Below are 26,823 nucleotides of genomic sequence, written 5' to 3' on the forward strand. Positions count from 1 at the left end.
GAAAATGTTCGACAATTGCTTTCATAGATTGGTCTTACCTTACTAACGATTAATAATCATTTCCATTGTTTGTGGATTAACATTAACTTTACCAGCCCCGGTCAAACGACCGGTTTCAAAATTTAACTTAATTTAATTGTACTCTGTGAATAAAGAATAAACTAGACAAGAGAGAAGAGATCGTATTTCGTTAACCTAAAGGAACATAGAAAGGCCTGATGGTCCCGTAGCTCGTCATAATCGGCCCTTCAAAGCCGAACGTTCGTTTGGAAAGGGGCAATCGCATCGGCGGGTCCATCGTTTTATGAGACCAATGGAAATTTATAGGGGTAGCCAGGGGAGTTTCGAGCGGGATATGGCACGAGTTTGGCCACATTGTTCGGTAGCGTTTTCTGGGGTGGTTTAACCGGTAGTAGCCATCAGAGGGGAGAATTTTCTCTAGGACGATACAAGCAAACGACCAGGCCAGGCCATTGTCTTGCAAATCCCTCGAAATTTTATTGTTCATCGACAATGTGTTTCACTCTGACACGTCGTTCAATCGGTTACTGGTGGATCGTCCAGCTTGGGAAAACGGTCTGTCGTATTATAATTGCAAATTGTGTTCGCTGATAAATGATCCTATTGGGATACTTTGTTCCAGCCAGACCTGTAATTATCGGTTTAGCTTCATTTGAGTATTTCTGTGTACCTTTGTGAAAGGGAAGGTTTGATGAATTAATTGTTCCCTTTTTAGTCTTTTTAAATACTTTTTTTTTTAAATTAATATTTCCACTCGTTGGTGATTAATATTTTTAATACGATTTAGTCTGTATTATTAAGTATAGTTTTAAGATATCCTACAGTTAATTGGAATAGTTTCTGTATAATTTTATGCGCTCCTTTAACGATTAACGATTGAGTTCTATTGTTATTTAACGAAGTACCGATGAGGTAGTTAACAAATTTGCTAAGATCGTAGAAACACCTAAATTCGCGTATATGTAATCACGAATCTCACAGCCGATAAAAAGACATTTAAACACCTACCACACAGTATGCACATGCTAACCGCAAAGCCCATAACCGTTCATATTCAATCAGCCGCGACCCACTCGTATCCATAAACCAATCTATAAATAAAATCGGACTGAATTAAACGTTCGTGCTCGATCGACTTCCACTTCTAATAAAGTAAAAAGGACAGACAATTGCAGAGAAATAAAAACAAAATCATAAACAATATATGTGTAATACGAGTATAGTATATTTGGAAGTGTAGCATTTCTGCATCATAGTTGAAACGATTAGACAGTAATGATATTTTTCTAACTTTTTCTAATGATATACTTCTATACTTTATTAATAAACACTACGAAGATATTATTTTCTTCAATACTAAAAAATTATATATGCAACTTCATTTATTTGCAATCGTTTATTCTATTATTATTACGCAAAATAATTTAACTCGTTAGCTGCGGAATTTAGTTTCAAAAATACCTTACGGGGTGCGCAGATAAAATCAAACAACGACGAGTATACACGTCGAACGCAGTTAACTGCTTAATAAGCTACTTATTCTGTTAATCTAAAGTAAATATCCAAAATGAATTCCACACATATATAAGGAATAATAATAAATAAAGTCATCGTTTGGTGGCTATTACTATTCAAAATTAAATACTTGGAAATTTCATGCGTAATATCACGATAAAGGCAAAAATTTGTCAAGCATGTGATAAGCAGGATCAATTGGTGTTTCAGGTATCGATCAGGCATTATGTCGGTGCTTCTGGAGGCGAGGTCTTACAGGCCCTTCAAATCCTCGGAGGAGTATTTGGTCGCGATGAAAGAGGACCTGGCCGAGTGGTTGAACGCGCTGTATCCGGAGCTGAGAATCAACGTTGACAATTTTATGGACAGGTTGGACACCGGCGTCGCTCTTTGCAAAGTAAGTGGCCGTAGAACGATTTATACGTTCCCAGAAGTACATATAAACTAGCTCCAACTGTCTATCTTCGCGCGTATGTATGAAACTATATACAGGGTAGACCTAAATAGAACCATGAAACGGATAAACTACCCTGTATACACGACGATATATCAAAATTATGATTTATGAAAGGAAAAGTAAAAGCTGCACGAATACACATAGTTGACTATCTTCTATTTCCAATGAATTTATCAACATTCGTAAGACACGACTATTTTTCTAGATTGCCTCAGTCGCAAGGCGTAAAATTGAATACAATTTTATAATGAAACTTAATATCGTAGTAAATAAAAATCGACATGTAGAATTTATATGGGATAAGATTCGATAAATAGAATATTGATAGACGTGTGTATAGGAACATTTCGTGTAAAATCAAAAATTTAAAAAAAATAGTTACCCGCGCGTGGAAATTGAAGAAATTCTACGCAAATTACTATGGAAGAACGTCGATTTAAGTTTGGCAAGTAAAAATTAAGAGTTTGCCCCCATTTCGATCAATGATCAATCTTATCTCTTATGTTTGCCAACGGTAGTACCTTATTTATTTATTTCTTCTCTTTTTCTTTTTCGTTTCTTATCACGGAAAACAAGGTGTGTTCAATTCCTCCACGACTATGTATCGTGAAGTAAAGAAAAGATATCTACATGCACGGTGAATTGAAAATGAAATAGGACGAAGGTTCGATTTTAGGCTTTTGTTTCTCAAAAGTGTAACTTTTGACTCACCGTGTATATGTGCGTAATTTACAATTATTTGCTTTAGAGACGTATCGTAAAGCGGGAGATTTATGATATTGCGAGGACTTTTAATATTTGTAAGGTGAAGGAAGTCTTGTTAAAAGGAAATTCAATTCCGTTTGGTCGTGTCGTAAGTTAATTTTATTACCGCGGCATTTCTGGTTATTAAATGATTGGTAGATTGTAATATATTTAGGATTGTGTGTTAAAGAGTACAATAGGAAAATTATTCGTAGACAGGTCCTGTTTTATTGTAGTAACAGTTTATAGTTATAGTATTTCAGATACTTAAGAACTCGACTTATGGTAGAATAACGAAAGAATAAACGTTTTCGTTTTGTCGCCGCAACGGTTTAAATTTAAAAGGAAAGAAAAGAGGAAAATAGGGGCACCAAGTAGCTCGTTTCAGTCGCTCCTCATCGTGTCACAGAGTTTCTTGCACGCGCCGACTTAATTCATAATTCAAGTGGCGTTGAAGCAACAGCTTCCGGTGGACGTCACACGCATCCTTCTTCCTCTGTTTCACGATCCGCGACCAAACTACGTGCCCCATGTGGCTTCTATGCATTTCCATTTAACACTTCACTGTATTAATAGTCGTATAAATGTGTGTATTTGTTGCACGCGCCGTTTTCACGTTACTCACGCGTAGAATTTTCAAGAAGCTACTGAGAATCACGGTTGCGAACCATCGCTTCTCCCGGTCTTCTGTTTTCGATTAATAAGTTGTTTCTTATTTTAGAACGTTTCTTATTTTAGCTCGAGATCTTTGAACTTTCTTAGATTCTCTTCTAATTTCGCGAGTAATTTAGCTTCCAGTGAAATTGTTACGTCGCGTGAGATGGTCCGTGCGACGTCCCTCATGGTCTGGTCGCCAAGGCCTACACATCGTTACACTGACCCGCAATAAACCTAAGCAACCATCATAAACCGAATCTTTTTAGCGTAATCTCTATTCGTATAAGTATTTTCGGTTTATGGATGGTCCTTTGAACAGTCCTTCTGTTTATTGCACGCTCTTACAAATTACGTAGAAAGCGGATGTTTGTCTAGAGGAATAGCAGGTATTTCCCATGAACAAGGACACCCATGAGCCTTAACTGCAGGAGACTTTCTCCTCATGTTTTTATTTATTATCGTTGGCTATAACCAATCGTTATCCTCACTTTAGTTCAAAAAGGCACCCACACCGAGCTTTTCTCCTTAATAGTACGAGACGGGTCTTCTACTGTTCTTTTAATCTTCGTGTAGTCGAGTCAACGGTCTTATCCTTAGAGCAGTCATCTACTGTTTTTCCATCTCAGCGCAGTCATTACTATTGCTACACATTTAGATCAGTCAAATCTATTGTTCTTTCAATCTCGACGTAGTCATCTACCGTTGCTGCAAACTTAGGCCCCACTACGGTCTACGCGACATTAACTTAATCTACTTTTTGCTTATACGAAGCACTAGCAAGTATACAATTATCAAATATATCTTCCGACACGGCGCAATAATAAGTGTAATAAATTGTTGAAAATTTACAACAAACACCCCTATTATCCCACAAGAAATAAGGGGATCGACCTGTTCGTCGTGTCGATTGTTATAATCGTAACGGGAATTTACGACTCCCGTTGACGCGTCTCCCCGCGACTGGACGAAAATACAGAAATTGTGCGAATAACGACACTTTTATTCTCATTATGAGAACAACATAAGAGTAACGGTAAAGAGTAAAAGTATTAGTTTCCACGCTGTTGATTAAATATTAAAATTTAGTAAACGTAAAATAAGAGGAAATGCAAGATACAGAATGATATTTAACAATCCGAATCGTTACGTGTAATATTCTAGAATTTTAAGTTTTAAAAGTAACAACCCTGGCTCTATCTCTCTAACAACATACAGAAACGAAAAGTGAAATTTTAATCAAACGGAGAAGAATTCCTCGAACGCAACTTTTATTCTTCCAGATGCACTTTCGTCTGTTCCTAAAAACACTCAACCGTAAAAAAACCGTATGCTGGAAAAAATTGAAACGTGAAAATTTTCGAGCGATAGATTGCTAACAGGCAAAACGGTAGCCTCATAATTGGAATTCTTGCACGAGCCAGCGCGTGGTAAAACCGTTGAACGAATTCCTCAGTAAAATAATCAAAGGTCCACATCGAGCTCTCGAAACGAGTTCTCGACGTGCTTTTGCGCGCGATAAAGCATTTGGAGAGCAAAGGCAGAAGTGGAGAATGTCGTGGCGAGTATTGGAACCGGAGGCGATCATTAGGCCGGATCCGAATGGTCGCGAAAACCGTGAAAAATCAGCGTCTGCAACTGGAATGCCGATTATTATTAACCACGCCACCATCGATATTCGTTTCTGTTCTATCGCGTTTTAGTTTAGGGTTACGGGCGAATAGGCGTGCAAAACAGAAACGATATCCGCGTTGCAAAGGGAGGGTACTGGCTGGAAGAATCTGCGATAAATTTCACGGAATTTACAATCCAGATAAAAGGCGAATTTGCATCGGGTGGAAATAACTGGTCGTCGCGTGGTTGCGATCATAGCGGCGTAACTTAGCTCGGTTTATGGTCAACTGCGACTAGTTTAACGATACGCTCGGCTACAGAAATACGTATCACGAAGACCTGACAATTTATCGCGAGACCATCTTTTAATCGTTGCTATTAAAGTAATTAACAAAACGTCCAGGAATTATTATCTCCTTCGAAGAATTGTTCGAAGTCATAAACACGTTGTTGAGTTACATGCATGTAATCTTATCGATTGAGACACTCGTGAAAATTGAACAGTTTATTACCAAATTATCTTCCAATCGTTATTAGCAAACTAATTATTATCTTGTAAGGTCTCGAACGATTATCTTGTTCGAATATTGTTATAATATTCAATGTTTTATAAGAAGAATCTCACGATGAGTGCAGTAATACTCTCGTCAGTTTGATAATAAACTGCTTCTTTGCCTTGTAGCTGTCACGTTTGTTCATTACAATTTCCATGGATTCTGACTTTTCAGAAAATCCATCGATACCTTCGAAACGTCTCAATCGTCGAATTTCATACGAAGATCATAAGTTTTTTTTTTATAGTTTATTTTGGTTTTTACAATTTGTCCTGAAGGACATTTGGTAAAGTATTATATCTCAGTTATTAGGAAAAAAAAATAAAAATAAAATATAGCATGTGGGTGGCTACCCCCAGCGGGGTGCCATCATCGTGTTTGCTAGGTTACGTTTTTTATGAGATCTATTGGGTGTTTCCTTTTTAGTCTTCTTGCGATGTTTGTTGTGTTGTTCGTTGTGTTCGGGTGTGTTTCTATTCTTTCTGTGTACCTTCTTGCGAGATCATAAGTGTCTTAATACTTACGAATGGGACTGTATCTTGATCTTAATATAAAGTATAGTAGTCAAAATGTTTCCAACGATCGATACACCTATAATTGTATCATTTAGTAAGATCGCGTTCTGCATGTTGGTTTTTCGATGTTTGCCGCTCCGGCAGCTGCTACTACAGGGTGTGTTTAAGATGAACAGATTCGATAGGTCTGAATTACTGATCGAACGGTCTCGATAAAGGTATCTAAGTACACCTGCATAATGTAACGAGTATGAAGTATTTGGTTTTTATCCGTCGGATATATGTACCTAAATGGCTTAAAAATTTGGATATTGAGAGATAAATAAGTTGTCCAGTTACGCAGCTTGAGTTTCTAATGATAATCATGATATTTGCATATCTTGAACCGCCTACGATGTTCATACGAATTTAACGTCGTTATTTCTTCGAAGCAACTCTCTCGAGCTTGCAGAATTTCGTTTATGTAACAGATACGTTTACTATAATTATATCAATATCGACGATATTAATCGATTAATTACAGAATATAATAAGAGCATTCTTTCAATTTCCAAAAAAAGAAAAAAAGAAGAAGCAAACGTGTGTAGTTAATGATCGTTTTTGTTACGAACCCTTCAATTGTAGTCTCTAATAAATATTCGATCAACGTCGTCGCAGCGAGGGGGTTGAAATCCAGCCACCCCTTGATTCTATAAAATTCACGAAAATCCAGCCCGATTAATTACCTCGCAGCGACACTGTATGTAAGCTAATCGAAACAGACGATCGAAGCGTTGGAGCGATGTGGCCAACACGATCTCACCCGATGCTTTGCCAAACTGTCAAACTAAATGCCGAAATTGGAGCCCCGTGGCGTTGCGACTGTTGGAAGGCTGCGTGTCGAAAGAAACACGGGTCTCGTATCTGCCGCGCACGATCGCGTGTGCCATTGAACAGCGCTGATAGAGCAGTCTCTCGTGTGTCGGATTGGCTGTCGGCAGCGCGAGCAGCGAGTAGCTGCTTCGACTTTCACTGATCTACGAGGAGTCGATCGCTGGAACTCGACTCCTCGCGAACTGTCGCGGTTACGCCGCGTAAAATCGCCGAATCGGATTCGGAATTAGGCTCTTTTTATTTGCGGATGATTTGCGGATGCAGAAGTGCACAGAATGCACATAATATACAAAAGCGTATTAGAAAGAAAAGTATGTCATTCGAAAGATTGTTCCATGCAGATCTCAATCGATGAACTTTGCCACGTTGTGTGGGAGGCTATTTTGAGCAAAGAATGTTATGTGCTCGATGGGTCGGTTCGTTTTCGAGATACGATGGTGAAGTAGAATAGAACAAGTTTGTAATCAGATACATCCAAGCTATTTAACTTTTAATGCAATTAATTAACATCGCTGTCCGGTGTAAATATTATTGACGAGGTCAATGTTTCCCTCTTATCGATACAAAACATAATCGTTATAAAAACGTGCAGCTCGTATCAGCGAGTACGAGAATAATGCCCTAACACGACGACTATCGGTATTTCTGTTTATATCTCAAAAACGAAGACGAATCGTACGTAACATGATGCATAGAGGATGTCTCAAAAATCGTTTCACGAGATTTTGAAAATTCTTGCATTTGAAAAATACCAGTTCTCATATGCAAAATGCATATTCTCAGAAATAATATAGGTAATCGAGGTGGATGAAAAATTGGATGGCGATGGACGAGGAATTGAATTAGGTTTCAATTTAGTTTAAATTGTCAAATAGTTTAATAACGTCGAGGATTTTAAAATATCGAAGAGATAGAACAAGTTCTTTTAAAGCTAGGTATTAATACCACACAGAAAAATTGTCGTTAAGTGGTAGAGAATGTAGAACCAACTATGTACATTAGAAGGTTTCATTAAGGTTAGTCCCTCCAAGTGTCCGAGGTTAATTCCGGCAATAAACGTTTCGTATATTGAAACCAGTTATTGGGAAATTTAATGGCACTTCTACTCGCATAGTCACTGTCAAAGTATTTTTAGCAGTTTACAACTTCTGTTTAGTAATACCGACTTCGTATCGAATCGTGTTAATCGCGAGATAAGCCACCAGTAAGCTGTAGTGCAAATAGATTTAATCTTAATGTTTTAACGAGCTTCTGCCATTACATTCTACTTTTCTGAATAAATTTCACGAATCTTTCAGGTTTGCCATCGTCTAATGGACCGTATGTTAATTTCCAAACGATTATCTTCATCAACCTAATTTCGCAAATCTATATTTTTCTCAAAATCGTTGAGTCAAATCTATAAAAATGGCTCTGGTACCAAATTCTCAGTTTTAATTCTACAGACACTGCGCCTTTCCCCATTGCGATTTCTGTAACATTTTCATATATCATTGTTCCACGCGAATAATCTACTTTTGTTAAATGAAACCAATTCTTTAAATCTCCCATTGCTGTTGAACCACGCTCGTCTCTTCTTTTTATCTTCTATTACCACCGAATCGAACCCGCTTCTTCCTATCTAGCTTTCATGTGGAATTACATTTAATTCTTCGAATATTCCATTGTTATCAAACCAAACTGAGAAATTCCAGCCATCGAATATCAACATTATCTAGTATCAATTCTGTGCACTTCTGTATCTCAAAGTCCTCTACGAATGCATCAAAAATCCGCAGTCTACCATTTACGTAGGTCGCCCTTCTCTTCTACCTTGGCTGTCGTCACGGCTCGTAAAGTCTACGTAGTCGCAGAAGGTGATTCGCGAATAGGCCGCGAGGATTGGAAATTCTATGCGACTTCGGTCGTATCGAAGAGAGAGAGAGAAAGAGAGGAAGAAAGAAAGAAAGAGACAAAGATGTCTGTAATCCTTTGCTGGCGCAACGGGGGCGAGTAGCCGATGTACCGACTCGGTTGCCCCTTTGTCTGCTCCTTTATCGCGGCTGCCTACTCTAAATATTTCTCTGGCATGAATTTATAACTACGACAATCGCTAATAACGAGTCACGATAACCGTCTGTGGCTGCTCCACAAGTCCACAAGCCGCAACCTATGGCGATCTGCGGTGGACGATCGTGGGCCAAGCTTTAGGTGAACTGCGCTTGGTTGCGTGAAAAGTGCAGGTGCTCGTGGGTGTTGCGTGTCTGCGCGCAGCTTTCGCGGAGGGTTGTTGAAAAGAATCTGAGATATTGGCCGGCAAGGGTACCAGATCGTAAAAGATTTTTAATTCTCGTAATCTACATTTACTTATTTCTTTATTTAATACCAGCCTTGTCAGCTTATACAGAAATGGATTTAGCTTACAATTGCTTTTATACCGCCGTTCTTGTACTATACCTGCCGTGTTTATATACCAGCTGTCTCACTATCGTTGCTTAATCAACCGATTGCTTATTTACTCGACTTATTCTACTCTATCATTGCTTCTTCTAGTCAGTATAAGATTTCTTGGAATTTTTAATAGCTCTTGACATACCTCCTAAGACTTCAATTTGTAATCTTCTTTAATTCCAATCTTTTCAATGAAAGATGTTAATGCTTTAGATGTCAAGAGATTTTTCACCCTCGTTCCATGAACGATGTTTATAATTAATTAGATTAAACTTTTAATTATTTAATTTATTTTTAATTATGTCCTTTCACGAATCCCGCGAATCTCAGTGAGATGTAAAAGGAGACAATCGCGAACTATTCAAGCTCACCTAACTCGAAACTTTATTATCCAGTCAATTTCAATTTAATCGCTTCTATCGCAATAAACAGCAGGTACACGAGACATACCTCGAAGGAAAGTTGGTAAATCGGTAATAAGGACGTCTGTTGGTAAAATAGGAAGCCGTTTCATTAAGACTCCTCGAAGAGAGAATGGCCAGGCATTGGATTAATCAAGCGCAATTGTCGACATCTGCTTTCCTTGTCTTCCTTCTTTCACAGTGAATTAGAATTTACGGCAGCTCCATCGAGGTCTCGACTCGCGTAACGCGGCATGTCCCCCTTTTTCAACTTCCAAGAATCGCTTTCCTGGACGAAGATGATTTTTTACCAATTAGCAGTTGGCAGAAACTCGAACCGACGCCGTAATTGGGATTAAACGACGCTTGTCCTTACCCGATCGACGCGCGAATCATGCAAATTAATTGTGTCACGCTTAGAGGGAACAGGCTAATCACCGAGGATATATGTTGCTTCGTTTTGGACGAAGCTGTCCGATAAATCACTGTCGTCTTAAATCGTGTCGTTGATTCGCTAGAAGCTATTTCGGGATTGTTGCTCGACCAAGAATTATTTTAGGCCGAGTGTCATTTTTTAATATCGAGTAATTGCGTATATAGTTTCTTAATGACATCCCTTTCCTCTTTCCTTGGAATTATTTTTATTGGAATTCATATTAAGTCAAGTATCTTTTCAAGTATATTATATACAGAGTGTCTCACAACAACGATGAATCACTTGGTCCACTGGATTCTACGTATGAAAACAATTGAAAAAACTTGATGTTCTTAATAATGGAACCTATATAATGAAAGGTTCGTACGATCATTCAGACATGTCCTATTTCATTCTACTTTCAATTCAAAATGATCTGCTTGCGTACGAACGCAAACCTGCAGACTTTATCATTGACTGGAAGTGTTTGCAGGGTCAGAATACAAGATTCAACTTCAAACATCCAAATATTGGATTACGTTTGTAAATAAGTATGTGAGATTAGTTCAATTATCCATCTTTCGATAGAATTATTTATTGTAACTCGGAAACATGGTAGAACAGGATTATATACACACAAAATCTTTTTATTGTTTGCAAATGCAGAATGCGGGATGCCTTGTATATATTTTCACGGCGAAAGTCTTTATTTTGTTTAGTTTGAAGTTATTTTTATTACGACTAGCTTTATGTCAAGTGTTTTCTTTTTTTAAATTATGTGTTTTTTCTTTAATGAAACTTTTCACCTTCTTAGCCCATTTACCTGATACCTAAAAAAATACCTAAAAGCATCAGAAATTGATTTAGATCAGTGATCGATTAATGCAATTAAGGATCGCGAATTACGATCTCATAGGAATTATTGGGTTGGCAATTAAGTGATTGCGGATTTTGTCAATACCACCTAATGCCAAAATCCGCAGTCACTTAGTTGCAGGCACCCCGCTGGGGGTAGCCGCCCACATGCTATATTTATTTTTTATTTTTATTTTTTTTTTCTTCACCAACAAGATATAACACTTTACCAAATGTCCATAAGGACAAATTGTAAAATAACCAAAATAAAATATATAAAAAAAAAAAAACTTAGTTGCCAACATAATATCATAAGTTCCTCTACGATTTTATCTTCGGTGATTTAAAATGATTAAGATTTAAAAAACCATTGGGCTGAAATAATCTAAAATCTAAAACAGCGGATAAAAATTCACTCGTTCAACCCCGTAATCTACAAACCCACATTTCCAGACCGCTTAAAACGCGAAATATTCTGTGACCGGTTTTATCAAAATTTGATCCAGTTCGTTCGTATGGGAAAGAACGGCGAATAAGAAATTCCACGACGTGAAACTGCCACAGGAATCGCGTAATAAGGACACGTGATCGTTCGCGATCCGCATTCTGACACGCGTGTTTTCCTATCTGTCCCAGGATCTCTTGTTTTCCACGTACACCGCTGTATCTACGACTCTAGGCCATTTTACTTGCATTTGCATACAAAAAGATATTCAGCCAGTCGTCCTTGCCAACTGATTATCCTTTTCGGAAGGCCAATCTATTTTTGTAGTCAACAGGAACGAATCTAATCGAAAGACTATCTTTTCTGCTAACTTTTATCAACCCTTCATTCTAGTTTATCACTAGCGTTCATTAATAGACACATGTACATAATTATGTAACTCTGTAGTTGTGGTATACTGAGCTTGATATCTTGTGCACAGCGCGTGCACAATGAGATATATGTTACGATGTTATCATTTGCATCATTTGCATAACGTATGCGTGCATTTGTAATTTTACCTCTGATCTTTTTCTTTTTTCACGGTGAAGTGCCTTTTTTTGAAATTACAGCTTCGTGGTTTATAAAATTCGTGCGATATATACGTATAATTTTATCATTATGATTTATTCAAATTCTTACTTTTCTTTCCTTTTCGAATAAAGTACCATTTTACGTATATTTATTAGTATCCATCATTATTTTAGTTTGGTGATAATTTATTACTTCTTGAAATTATGGCTTATAAGATTTGTGTGGTATGGATGGCTTTATTGTGTAATTTCATCATTATGGTCATTTATTTCAATCTTTTATTTCTCATCTATATGCTTCTGTAATGTAAAGTATTTTATAGAAATATTTAAACGATACTTTTTCACAACGTTGTCTTTTTAATCTTATTCGAATGGTTTTGTCGGCCTATAGGATTACACAATATACGACAGCTTTTATGATTTTAATTTCGTGATAATTTTCTTAAGTATTCACGTCTCAGAATTGAACCGTTTCTTGAAATTGAAAATTATCCAAATGATATTATAGCCTTTGTATATTTTTGTTTCCTTGCACTGGGTATTTCTTCTCCTGCCTTTGCAATTATTCTAAGAATCTGATCTTAAGATTCTAAAAAATCTCAAAATAAATAATTTAAAGCTACCAGTACTTTTCAAACTCTCCACAATTGCCATAAAAAAAATAAGAAACATGAAGAAACACCAAAATAAAATAAAACACTCAAGAGAAAGGTCTAAGAGATATGATAATCCTCTACTCTGGACATGACATCTTACTTTTCCACTCCTAAGAAATTTTACACGACGTTCTAAAAGACTTATGACCCCTGCGAAAGACCCTCAAACGTCATTACCAGTTGAAAATCAACTGAAAAGACCTTGTACCTATTATCCAGTGGATTAGTCAGAGGAATTCGACTTGGAACTGGATTAAAAGGCAACTGAAGATATGTAAATCCCAAAAGGTCCTAGACAGTCGTCTCCAGCATCATCATGGTCGCTCGACATTCTATTTTGGTCGATTGTTTTTCCAGCGCAGTCCTATGCGCCGTGTTGCATCCAGGGGGAGGAATCGGTATATTTAGACGTGAAAAAGGCCGGATGAAAGGACGACTGACTGTTTATTTCTGGTATTCCTCGAAAAAAAGGAGAAAAATTCGGCTAGACCAGCCGGCAGCAAATCGTTTTGCCTCTATTTCCCACCCTTGCGAAGGGTAGCTGAAGTAGAAACACGATTCCAGGAAACGTAGACAGCCTAACAAAAGGTCCTGCTACTTTACAATTCTTCCTATTAAATCTTTTGTGTCTTATTTTTTTATTATCTCCTTTCCTGTCTTTGGAAGCAAATTTTTAAAAGATAGACACACACGTGAGTAAAATTTGATAAGAATAAAGGTTTGCTATACTTTCGTACGTTAGGTGTATTTTCTGGACAATGATATTTTGGATAAGGTTGATAATCTTATTTACGTTGAATGATGCTTACTAAACTGTTTACGTTAGTTTTGACGCGTTTTTAGAAATAAATTTGTTGAAAAGTAGAAAGTGATAAAACCATTGATAAAAATACAGATTTTGTACTTTATTTCTACAGGGTTCAGGTTGTCCTACTGTAAATCGTTTATTTTTAGTAACTTTATTTTTAGTAACATTACGAGTAGTAGTATGAAAAGTTTATCGTTATCGGTTATTATTTTTAGTGGATGGGTTTATGGAATAATGAGATAGATATGTCGTGATATACGAAGAGGAATGTTAATTAATACAAGAAGCAATTGGCCGGCAGACATATTGCCGTGTTTGATCTTTCACCGGTTGTTTGTTATCAATCTCCGTTATGCTTCGGTAATTAAGATTAATCACCGTGATCTATGGCAAGTATATTGGCGTGCAAGTTTTTGTGATTGATCGAGACCCAGTTGGATGTAATAATACGATAGTGAAATGGAAACTGAATCTATCATCTGTAAAAATAATATTTTTTTGAATTCCGTTCTATATCTGGTGTAAAAATAAATGTACACTTGTAATACAGAAATAGAAATTAATTTTCTCTCGAATGCTACGGAATTCAATTTCTCAGTTCGTAATCCGTACAATTTCTAGTTTTGTCAACGTTCAATTTCCTCAATTGGCAATTCCATCTCGTTTCTCGTTACCTTAATTGATAATTTACCTCATTCCTAATTCCCTCAATTGGTAGTGTTCCCAGGTCCGGATTTTTCTAGTTGACAAATGCTCGAATCGCTAATGTTATCAATTTCTGAAAGCTGAGACCTACATCAGTTGATAATTTCTCCGATTCGCAACCTCTTCGATTGATAACTTCCCTAAATTTTCCAATTTGCAATGAGTTTCAATTTTCGAATTATCAAATGAAAAATTGTCTGCTTGTCAATTTTTCCAGCGAGATATTTCGAAGAAACGTTGCAATTATCAAATTTTTCGCAATCCTGATTTTTCAACTTTACGATTTCCAATTGTTCCGGTTGAAAATTGTCGAATAGTCAAGTTTCTAAACTATATCCGTTACCTGCACTCCGCATCTTTCTAACTTTGATTTCGATATAAAATCCTCCGCTACAAATTTAGCTACTGAAATCGTATTTCCAGCGGTCACAAAGTCCTTTGGACGCCAATTTGTACAACGCGATATCTAACACAAAGCTCTGTTATCTCGAGATTAGACCAAATAGCGAGTGTCACCGAAACGTCGCGTCGGTGTCGTGTCACACAATTCACAATGCTCTTGTGACGGGACATTTGAATCGTTGAAACGTTCCGCTTCAAACGCCCGTCGAGACGGATTAGCCGATGGAAAGTGTGCTCTATTCGGTGTAAAGTGCTGGTGGCATTTGCACGAAAGCGAAACGAGACACTTGCATACGCGAAATTTGCTCGAATAGAAACCGTTTCTCCTATTCTTAAGCAGTTGCACTTTATCTAGTTAGTGGATCATCAACCGTTTCTACCATCCTAATCTCAACTAGGAAACTTAGACAACAACTAGAAAACCATAAATTTATTTCATTCTTACCAGATTATATCACATTTGTATGAATCAAAATACAGATATGTTAAATTCTCATTATTAATCAAACCACCATACGATATCTGCATACTTAAATTCAATCATATAGAAAACCTGTTTGTCCCATTTATCTCACCATTCACTGTTACATTTGCTGATCTTTTTATCTGTAACTTTTATAAAAGGTATCTGCAAACCTGATCTCAATCATACAACGAACTTGAACGTTATTCCTTTTTCACCAGACTATCCCGTAATCGTATGAATTCAAATTCGAATACAATATCAAAATCTTCTATCAATCAAACCATCAAAGATACGTGTAAACCTAACCTCAACCACATTGAAAACTCTAAATGTATTTCTTTTCTACAAAACAATTCTCCTTTATAACTTGGAATTCACATTTCAAACTCTTCTGTATCATCGATCAAACCTCCAACGATATCTACAAACGTAACCTAACCTAAGCTAACCTAACCTAACCTCGCCTAACCTCACCTATCACGACTGGACGCTAACTCAATTAACTCTCGAACGCGGTGGTTCTTGGAACGCGTTCGGCTCGTCGAGATGAATCAAACTTGTTGGCAGTCGGTCGGTATCGCGTCATAAATATCTATTTACCAATGGGTATTGGTTTCGCCGTAATGTATTGCGGTGTTCGACTGGTTGAAGGCAGTTTTCCCACAGTGTACCGGCCGTCGCGGAGTAATCCACATCAGCTGGCTATTAAGTAATTGAGCGTACAATTGGCTGCGCAAAATAATTCGTAGCGTAATTAATGGCTACATATTTATTGGAGATAATGTATCGTGACCTCTTGCTGGATAAGCGTGACGAGATAATCATGTTTAAAAAATTAAGTCTACACGTGTGCCAGCTGCGTATGCATAGGTGCGCGCGACAATATACCAGTCGTAGAAAATTGCACAGCAATTGCACATGTTCTACCTGTTTGTCTGCTATTTCGATTACGTTTGTCTCTTTCATTGAATTCTATTATTGTCGTGGAAAATTGCACGCAGGCTAGAATTATCTAGGCTAGATTGCTCTTCATAGAAATTATTTTTAAAAGTTTTACGATAGATCGATGATGAGTGTGAAGATTAAGCTTGATTGCTTTCGATATAAAGTACTTTTAACAATACTATAATACATGAATCGTTGGAAGATACGCGTTTTTAGATATGGGAGAAACTACGGGTGTTGGGTGATTACGTATCGTAACCTATTGTTGTTAGCGATTAGATTAATCGAGTTTCTGTTATTCGATAAAATTGATTAGTAATTGCTATATTCCATATTTTTTCAATGCAGAAAGATAAACAGAGAAATGTACGTGGAGATTCATTTTGAAGAATATTTTCTTTGATTTTTTAATATATAATATATAGAATATATTTATTTATCTTATCAAGATAGGAGTCTCCACATAAGGCTGGTTTCAAAGTGTGCCACGAGCAACACTGATAATATATCTATTAAAAACTTCTGTAAGTGTTTGAATACTTTCGTAGACTACTGTATAATTTTACAGTAGCGATTAACCACTTGTGCATCCAATTCCTAATCCGATACGTTGCGATACTCCAATCTTTATGTTTCAATCTTGCTCTTACTTCAGCAAACATAGACATTTTTCAACGAATCAAGAAAATATTTAACGTAAAATTGAACGAAAAAATAACGTACGTCGATAACAATTTCTTCGTATTTTATCGAAGATTGAGATATTGTCTGACGTTAGAGAGATGCAACCGGGCCGGAAATGATGGAAAGAAGGCAAGTTCAACGTAATTAATCTCGAGTCGAAGAATTTTGCATCGAAATTCCTAATTCCGGGTCGAAGTGAAAGGAAAATGCAAGTTGGCAAAGAGGATTCGCTCCAAAACGCAAATAACGAGCCTGCCATATAATAAGCACGGCTTTCGACCGTGAAAGAATAGCTTGTAGTTTCTACAACGGGCCAGGGAAAATCTTGTAACGGTAGAACGAGTTAAAAAGCGGATGTTTTCTATTCTTAAGGGGCACGGTGTTTCCTATTTTCACCCATAGACTCGTCTACTTTACAGGAATGCTTGCTTTTCCGACTCTCCTTTTCCCATGCGTAAAAACTACCAATTAAAGTTGGCCATTGTGCGACCAGTTATTTCTCGTGCGCGCTAACAACGACAAAAACGGAAGAGGTTCTTCTCGTCGACTTCCGTGACACGCGAAAAAACCATGCAGATGATTCACGACACGAGTGTCAGCCACAAATTACAGTATGCAACGTGAAAGTTCCAATATTTATCGTCTTTGAGTAGGAGGGATACGTGATTCGAGACTTTTTTGAAGTATAGTTGCCTCGAAGTCGATTAGTGTTTTCCTCATCTTTAGGCTATCTTCCTTTTTTCTTAAGATTCTTCGTCATTAGAATTTTTTACATTGTTTATTACGATGTTTATTATTAATTGGTTAGAAAGCTTGTTTTTCCTTACTCGTCTCTCTTTATTTCTTCTTTTTATTTTTTTTTTTTTAGATATAAGTCTATTGATTTACTGTTCGATTTATCCTATAACAAATTAAATTTCCTTTTGATTTTGTATAATTTCTTCGTATGAGCTATCGATCTGTGTGAATAATTTATTTGGCAAGAGACAAACGAGCAAAATCGATGGAAAAACGAGAGAGGAAAATCCGTAAGATCAACGTGGGGGTCGAAGAAAGAAGCGAATACAAGCGAGAGACTGTTCCGGGATCGAAAATTATTTAACAACTTTGCAATTAGGAATCACCGACTGTTTTACAATTTTCCAAGACTCGAAAATCATCCAACGAATTTCGTAATTAGATTATGAGCCCATACTTGATAACTTGATTAACGAACATTACCTTGAAATATGCAAGCGAAAAATATTTTACAGCTTCCTAGAAATCGACCATTATTTACAAACGAAGATTACCGTAAAACCTGTTGACTATAGAACGAAGAAGAAAAGACAGAAAGAAGAAAGACGATAAATGAACACAAAAGAAGACAAGAGACCATAAATAATCCAATAGAAGGAAAAGGAGTACAAAATTCAAAGATGAACGAAAAGGGAAGATCGGACGATCGGTACGGGGTCGAGAGAGGTTGCTTCCTCTTCGCAGCGACAGCGTTCATGTTTGCGATGAGCAAATAAACGAAACCGCGGCGCGTTACGCTTTTCTCCATGGCATTACGGTTAACGATGTCGCGCGCGCTTCTCTCCCCTGCGATCGTACGTTACGCGTCTCTCGCGAGGCTCCGCTCTAATTTACGATGTTGAATGTGTACCAGCCATTTTCATTAAGCGCGTTTGCCCACACCGTCGGCGCGGCCCAGACGACACCATGTCAGAACATGAGAAGAAGGGGGGAGGGGGTCAAAGGCCACATAATGTGACATCCTGCCGTCAAACTCTCATCTGCTCGGTTATATTACCATATGTGGCGTTTCTCTCCTTTTCTACTCTCTTCCTCTCCTACGAACCAGTGACTCTCATTTTCACAACCCCTTGTCACGTTTTCAGATACAGCGAGAGTGCGAAGCGAGTACAGATATCGTAAGCAGGACACTTATTCGAAAATTGTTGTATATAGCGTCACGTAAAATTCGTGATAAAAAAGGAAGAGCTGAGCAATAGCTTAACTTGACTGTCCTTTTATATTTTTATATTAAAAATTAGTATTAAAGTATTAAAATAGTTGTTCAAATCGCGGCCAAGGCTGTACCCAAGACTAGTCTCGTGGTCGAATGCTCGCAGTTTTTATATGTTGAGTTTGTCGGAGTTGAGGAGCAAGGAGAGGATCCTGAGTGTCCTATGTAATGGGGAAAATTTGATGTTGAGACATTTTTTTTTTTTTGGTTTTTACAATTTGTCCTGAAGAACATTTGGTAAAGTGTTATATCTCATTGGTAAATAAAAAAAATAAAATAAAATAAATATAGCATGTGGGTGGCTACCCCCAGCGGGGTGCATTGGGACATGTGCAAAGGTAAGGTGAAAGGCTAAAAATTCATTGTCAGATAGTGCGAAATGACATGGATTTGGGTATGGTCTTTGTCACGCTAGCGTGGTCGTAGAAAAAGGTCCATAACTTAAAGGGATCGTATTGACATTACCACCTAATGACAAAATTCTTAGTACTTGCCGAGAGGAACAAAGAATGGTCTGATCAACGTGGAACCTGGGAGCTATTCTTCCGATGTAAAGTCGACTTTTATTCTTCAGTGGTTTATCGCGAATTCGAGCGAATATGGTAAACCAATGGTACCTTTTATTTGTATTAGTTCGAGGTTGTAAACTCGACGTTCAACGTGATGCGAAGAGAACCAGATCGCTGTATCGAACGCTAATGAAGACTAAGAGTCGATTTTACATGGAAAGGATTCACTTTCGTACGTACTTTGCTTGAACGTTTCTTGCTACTATTATAACCCTTTATTTTATGGACCTCTTTTACGACCACTGTGTAGACAGTTGGGAAGGAAAGTAAGCGGACAGGTAGTGGAAATAGGCAGGAATGAAATTTTGTTAAATATATGGCTTGTTTACGCAAGAATGTAAATATTAATTTCAATCATTTTCTAAATAATCTATATATTACGAGGGTGAATACGTAATAAATAAAGCTTAAGTATAGAACGCTGGTGCAGATGAGATGTGGGACGATGTGGGTACAGTGTGGAGGGACGAGTGTCTATAAAGAACATTGTAAACCAAGTCTATTCTATGGCCCCATGGGGGGATGGGATTACAAGAAATACCCAGCTATCTATACAACACTGTTACTAAATTAAATATAAAATTTATTCATTATTCAAAAATTTAATTCATAAAATTATTTCATTATCTATAGCATTGATTTATACTCATTTCGTATGAAACTCATTTAAATATAAAAGATATTCATATCATAAATTTAAAAAATCTAAGGAAGTTGCCATCTAGGAATGCAAATTAACGATAAAAAGACGTAAATAAGAATTCATAGATAGGTCAATATTCCACGAATTTCATTTTTGAAAGGTATATACTCACTTTTGAATCTCGCTGTATTTCAATGACTTTCCACATATTTTACGTACAGTCTTACATAATTGATACTTCCAACAGTCTGCTGGTGTGACGTTTGTGTCTATACCTGAGTTCTATTAAGTCTCTTGGAGATTTACGGTTATACTGTCGTGTAGATTTAATTAAAGATCTTTATAGTTAGATTGGTTGATCAAGATAATAAAGTTCATCCTTCGACATCTTGAAAGATTCGAATCTTTCAATTTACTCTTTGAAATTTTCTAGAACTGTAGAATTTGGTTATCCACATTTTTAATATAGTTAGCATGATTGAGAAAATTAATCGATGCATATTGAAGAATTTAGGGCAACTGGATCGTTGTAGACGTTGGAAGGGCTCATATCTAGTAGCGGCGCGCACGTGGAGCCCATAAGGCGATGGTATGCGAGCGGTTCCACGGCTGGAGCCGTTCAACACTCGTAAAAATTCTATGTAACAGCATCCGGTCGGCCGTCCCGGCTCGATACCTCCCCGAGGATAATATAGAGATTAGGCGAACGTGTCAACGGCCTAACCAGCCGTTGTTTCGTTCGCCTTCGCGTCTGGAAATCCTGCGAATGCGACAAGAGTGGGCACAATCGTTTTTGTCACGCTCCATACTAGTCGAAATTGATTGGTTTTATCGTTCGACGGAGAATTTTTTAATTGACGATCGTGGTTACAATTAAATAGGATGAAAAATGTTGTCTTTCGTTTAAATTTAATTGTAACTCTTCATGAACCGAAGAGCATTATTCGATACTCTGTTTTAATGAATTGAATAATTTGCTTATTTTAAAAAATATATTTTTTAGAAATATTTTACAGAATAAAATTTTGAAGTTTTAAGTAGGTTACGTGATACTTGCAATTGCTATATTTTGTAATTTCTCGATTACGATGAAATGTTTGGAAATTGTTTGTCCAAGTTTCTACAGTGAAATTGGGTTGCTTTCGACACGAAGAGTGAAGCGACTGGGTCACAGATCGATTCTACGTTGCCGATTTCGGAAATTTGCCGTTCAGGTGAACATTCGGAAATTAATTCGAGAAACAGTTATGTCCTATTCCGATTTCCAGCTGGCCGTCGCTTCTATCGCCCCGTTTCTCGCATTTCGCGGATGTTTAACTTCGGTTTTGGTACTGTGACGCGCTCCGAACCTCGTCTGACGTCAGTACAATTTATTTAGGAATACCATTAACGACGAAGACTAGAAATCCTATGTACATTAATCGAATTTATGTATTAAAATCGCCATAATCCATTTGGTAATAACGATAATTATGTTACAATACAATTCATTGTAAAATACGTTTCAATCTTTGAAATTCCTGAGAATTTCGTAATACTGAATTCATCTCTGAACTATGACAAAAATTCGAGACTTTGAATTCAATTATTCATAAAAAAATTCTGGTTTTAAATTTACTCTCTGGCATTTTGATAAACTTGGAACTCGGAATTCAGTCTTTGAAGTTTCTACAGATTTTTCAAGGTTCAATTTCACTCTCTAAAATTTTACGAAATTCGGTACATTGAATTTATTCCTCGAACTTCCAAACAATGTTTAATCTTCGAAAACTGTATCTAAACTACAGCAAAATTTTTCAACTTTCTCAAGTTCCGGCGATTTGAACAGAAATCTTTTAACAAAAGGAATGCAAGCAATTATCTTAGGAAAAGAAGAAATATTTGTTCTTTGAGCGAACTGAACAAGACTCGAATATCTATGTAAGACTAGAAAACAAAGAGGATTCTTAAATTGGTTCGAAGAAAGGCTGTTAGACTTGGGTTCTATGCTACCGTCGGGAATTATTGAAATTCATGGTAGCGTATCGTGGCAGGAAATGAAGAATTACGGAACAATCGATCAGCGTCTGCCAGTTGACCTCTTTAACTGCTTTATCAAGTCGCCTGTAGTCGGATTAACAACGACGGTGCCGGCAGATACGCGGTATGAATGGTACGAGAAGTTTGCTCAATAGAAAACGATCGCTTCTGTGTAATTGAGTTTTGAAATGCTCTAATTGCATAACTACCAACTTGATAGGTCGCTTCTGTTCTCAGAAATTCGATCTTATTTTATTTTATTCCTCGAAACTTTAGACAACATTTAGGAAATCAATCTCATTTTCAGAATTTCTTAACATAGGTGAAATCGTCTCTTGTCGTTAAATAAAACAGCAAAGCGTACGTGTGAATATTATTATATTTGTAATATCTTTTCTCGAAGAAACTTCTTGATAAATATTATAAAAGGAGTATTTTTAAAAGGAGCCGTTGTTTGTCATTAATAAAAAGAAATTTACTTCCTGGTAGTCATTTTTTAACAAAATGAAATTTAAAAAAAATTGTTTTTTATTGTCGATAAAACATAGAAAATGTACACGTGAATATCGTTATATTTCTAATACTTTTCTTGAAGAAACTTCTTGACAAACCGTTCCCTTCTTTCCTTAAACGGGAAGCGAGAGAAATATTTGAAGAAAAATTATGCTTAAGATAATCAACCTTTCGTAAGGAGATTGAAATTCTCATAGACGAGTTAAGCGAAATTTTATTTGAATTTTAATGTTCTATTCAAAATTTAACTTAACCTCTGAAAAACCGATTTAACTCTGGATAGAGGAATTTTCTCGTATAAACGAAATTTAGTTTACTAAATTACATACCAGAATTGGTAGCTTAAAATCGCGAACAGCGAGCATGTGGTACGGTGAAAGTGAGATGAGAAGGCATTAATCCGCGTAACATTGACCTCGTCAGCCCTCGGAATTAGGCAAACAGACAACAAAAAGCAAAAAGAATCGACGCGTCCAAAAATATCGCAAGACATTTCGCAAAAATTTCACAAGCTACGACTAATTAATTCACTGTCGTACCGCGATCTATTCCTTTCTTTCTTTTGCCTCTCGATAGAAATAAGAGGAATAATACCGAGTGTACCTTCTGTTGCGGTGGAAACCACATCTGTCGATAGAAGTTTCGTTTCATTGTAGACCGAGTATAAAGTTACTTTGTAGTTGATACGTTAATGGAAATCTCTAGCGATACTGGATATTTTCTGGCCACTGTTGACCTTTCTAGCGAATATTTCTTCTTTTTTTTATTTGTTTTATTAAGCTAACTCGAAGTTGATAGAGATTGAAGATAGAAAAGGCGACGCTCGTACACTGAAACGGACTATGATCACAAGAGGGGAGAATGATATTTGAGTTGATAACGCGAATCTTTCGTTTGAGTCATATTTCAAATATTTTATGCACTTGACTTGGTTTCATTGCTATGAATTTGATTTAATGTAACGTTAATGTAATTTCGTTTGACAGTTCCATTTTATTTCAAGTATTTCTTACGCGTATTCTTCGACGAATTTCGAATTTAATCGAGAACAATCGAGTATCAAAATTGAAATTTAATTCCAATTTAGCCAGCGCTTTTTCTAATTTTGTCAGCGCGATCCTTTGTGCATCGGCAATTCAATCATAAAGAATTCAGTGTGGGTAGCGAGTTCTTCGTATCGATAGTTATAGCACTGAGAATAAGGGCGATCATTGTTTCTCGCTGAACGGGAGACTTTGAAACGCGATTTCTTTCCGTGCCTTAGACATGTGACTGACGCGCCAGGGTGATAAGAAAGGATCGGGAAATGGTTGGATCGATGATTGATTAACAGGAAATTAACAGTGTATACTGGAAGCCTTGCTACAGGGAAGGTTTGATAATTATGAACAATTCCGTTGCTACAACGAGAATTGACTCTAAATTTAAACGAAAGTTGAGATTCGGATTAAAATTCGAATGGAAGTTGGTGTTTTATCGAGCGGCCTAATAATTCGCGATTTTACGTCTTGATAAGTCGTTTCATTTCTAATTAACCTAGAGAAATGAAAAATGGAGAAAAGGGCGTATATAACAGGTCGTCTGATTGTAACAGGCGCACTACTCCTCGATGTTAAACGATAGACCACGCAGCAAAACCTGTTATTAGACGTAAGCTCATTTACATCATCTCGATATCCAATTATCAGCCGGTTACTTAAGCAGCTCATAGTCGATGATAAAATCGTATGCGTCTTATGAATACATGGACGCTACATCGTGCAGAAGTTGAAGATTCCTCGGTGCCTTGTACAATATTTATCGCTCGCGTGAATGTTAATCGCGGCAGAGAAGAAAGGTGCGCGCTGTTATTAATGGAACAATTAGTTTCACGGGTGTTAAGATGTTATCGCCGGTGTCTGTTTGACTGTTTAAATGAGCGGCAGCGAACGGGCCGCGTTCCTACCGGTGAATGCCAGTCGTGTGGCTCTAGAAGTCAGTAGGAAGGAGAATGAGATAGGTGCGAGCCAACTCTATCACTGTTTGTTCAACCGAGACAGATAATTTGAGTTTAATTTGGATTTGATATAGTGGAATTTTAAATAACTGTTACGAATTATAGAATTATGTTTGCAGATTATTTTCCTCGTGAAATTGAGCATCGAGTCTGTACAGTTAGTTCAATTAGTTTCAATGCTTTCAGTGATCAATGGTCAAGTATCTTATAAATGAGATCAACGCAAACTAAATCAATGGAAACAATTTGTCTAGATTTACTGACGCGTGATAGTCACTATTTTGGCGGTTGTCAAACAAAATCAAATCAAGTTAAAGACAAACAAACATACGAAGATTTGATTCATTCATTGACTCATCGAAGCGACAAATTCGTCATTCTTACTGTATCAAATGACATCAAACCAAACTACGATCCGAATCAAATACACGGAAATTCTCAATCTATTTTGGTTCATTAGAGTATCACATTTGCTGATTCCATTAAACCAAAGCAATCCAAACTAAACGAAATCAAACACAAAAATTCAACTCCATTCACCACCCATCCATCACGACTAATCACGTCGGTGTGTTCGCTTCTTTCTTAAATGCAATACACTGAAACACACGAATATTCAATCTCTTCCGGCTCATTAGAGCATCGCATTTGCCAATTCCATCGAATCAAACCAAAGCAATCCAAACTAAACGAAATCAAACACAAAAATTCAACTCCTTCCCCATCCATCCATCACGACTAATCAAGTCGGTGTGTTCGCTTCTTTCTTAAATGCAATACACTGAAACACACGAATATCCAATCTCTTCCGGCTCATTAGAGCATCGCATTTGCCAATTCCATCGAATCAAACCAAAGCAATCCAAACTAAACGAAATCAAACACAAAAATTCAACTCCATCCGCCATCCATCCATCACGACTAATCACGTCGGTGTGTTCGCTTCTTTCTTAAATGCAATACACTGAAACACACGAATATCCAATCTCTTCCGGCTCATTAGAGCATCGCATTTGCCAATTCCATCGAATCAAACCAAAGCAATCCAAACTAAACGAAATCAAACACAAAAATTCAACTCCATCCGCCATCCATCCATCACGATTAATCACGTCGGTGTGTTCGCTTCTTTCTTAAATGCAATACACTGAAGCACACGAATATCCAATCTCCCGGCTCAATAGAGCATCGCATTTGCCAATTCCATCGAATCAAACCAAAGCAATCCAAACTAAACGAAATCAAACACAAAAATTCAACTCCATCCGCCATCCATCCATCACGACTAATCAAGTCGGTGTGTTCGCTTCTTTCTTAAATGCAATACACTGAAACACACGAATATCCAATCTCCCGGCTCAATAGAGCATCGCATTTGCCAATTCCATTGAATCAAACCAAATCAAACCAAGGCAAATTATATCAAACACAGGAAGATTCAAGTCAAAACCATCGCGATTCTTTAAACCAGTATTATCCAGTACGTTTGTTGCTTCCTCACGCGCCTCTGACCAGTACCGTTTTATCTTCTGTTTGCAGCACGCGAACAACGTACGCAAGTCAGCGGCCGAGTACGTGGCGCGGCGTCAAGCGCGCAAAATCTCGATGACACGATCGATGACCTCGTCGCTGGCGTTGCCGATGAGCCAGCTGAGCGACGTGGCCTTCCTGCCGAACGCGAAGGCCGGCACCTTCTTCGCCCGTGACAATGTGTCCAACTTTATCGGCTGGTGCCGCAACAGCCTCGGTATCATCGAGTGTCTGTTATTCGAGACCGACGACCTGATTATGCGCAAGAACGAACGACACGTGATTCTCTGTCTATTGGAGGTCGCCAGGCGAGCCGCGAAATTTGGTATGCTGGCGCCAATGTTGGTACAAATGGAGAGACAAATCGATCGAGAGATCGCAGCTGAGAATAAAGCGGCGAACGGAGCTCATGGAAATAATGGAAACGAGGAGAGCGACGATGACTATGCGGATATGCAGCAGGAGGAACCGTGTCTCATTTATGGACCCCAGCCGCAGATCGTCACCAATGATCTGAAGAGCCTGGACGAAATGGTGAGTGGTCTTTCGTATTTCGTTATTTGCTATAAAATGCTGTGATTTAGCTTTCTGATAATAACTCGCCTTTCGAAACGTCCCGCGATATAATTTCCAACTCTGCGGACTTTTGTTTGAAGTTGTATCAAGAGATTGCAAAATATGTATATAGATATCATAAAAGTGATTTTAAAAGCAGTTCTTAGTTTGAAGCAACGTATATTCGCTTTCTTCTGACTTGGATGGAATCAATCAAAATTTATCACATAGTATAGTTATTTTGAAAAAAGAA

At 37.4% G+C, this 26,823-nt stretch overlaps 1 protein-coding gene across 2 annotated transcripts in view; it reads left to right on the top strand.

The window, feature by feature from the left end:
* LOC132913881 (GAS2-like protein pickled eggs) overlaps positions 1-26,823 on the top strand; it is a 90,490-nt gene that overhangs the window by 19,143 nt on the left and 44,524 nt on the right. For both annotated transcript variants that reach the window (XM_060972505.1, XM_060972506.1), the window contains exons 2-3: positions 1,747-1,933; positions 26,025-26,549. In XM_060972505.1, coding sequence (XP_060828488.1) covers positions 1,763-1,933; positions 26,025-26,549 — 696 coding nt within the window. In that variant the 5' untranslated portion in view covers positions 1,747-1,762. The remainder of the gene's footprint in view (positions 1-1,746; positions 1,934-26,024; positions 26,550-26,823) is intronic.

The sequence above is a fragment of the Bombus pascuorum genome, chromosome 14 (assembly GCF_905332965.1).
Source record: "Bombus pascuorum chromosome 14, iyBomPasc1.1, whole genome shotgun sequence".
NCBI classification, from domain to species: Eukaryota; Metazoa; Arthropoda; class Insecta; order Hymenoptera; family Apidae; genus Bombus; species Bombus pascuorum.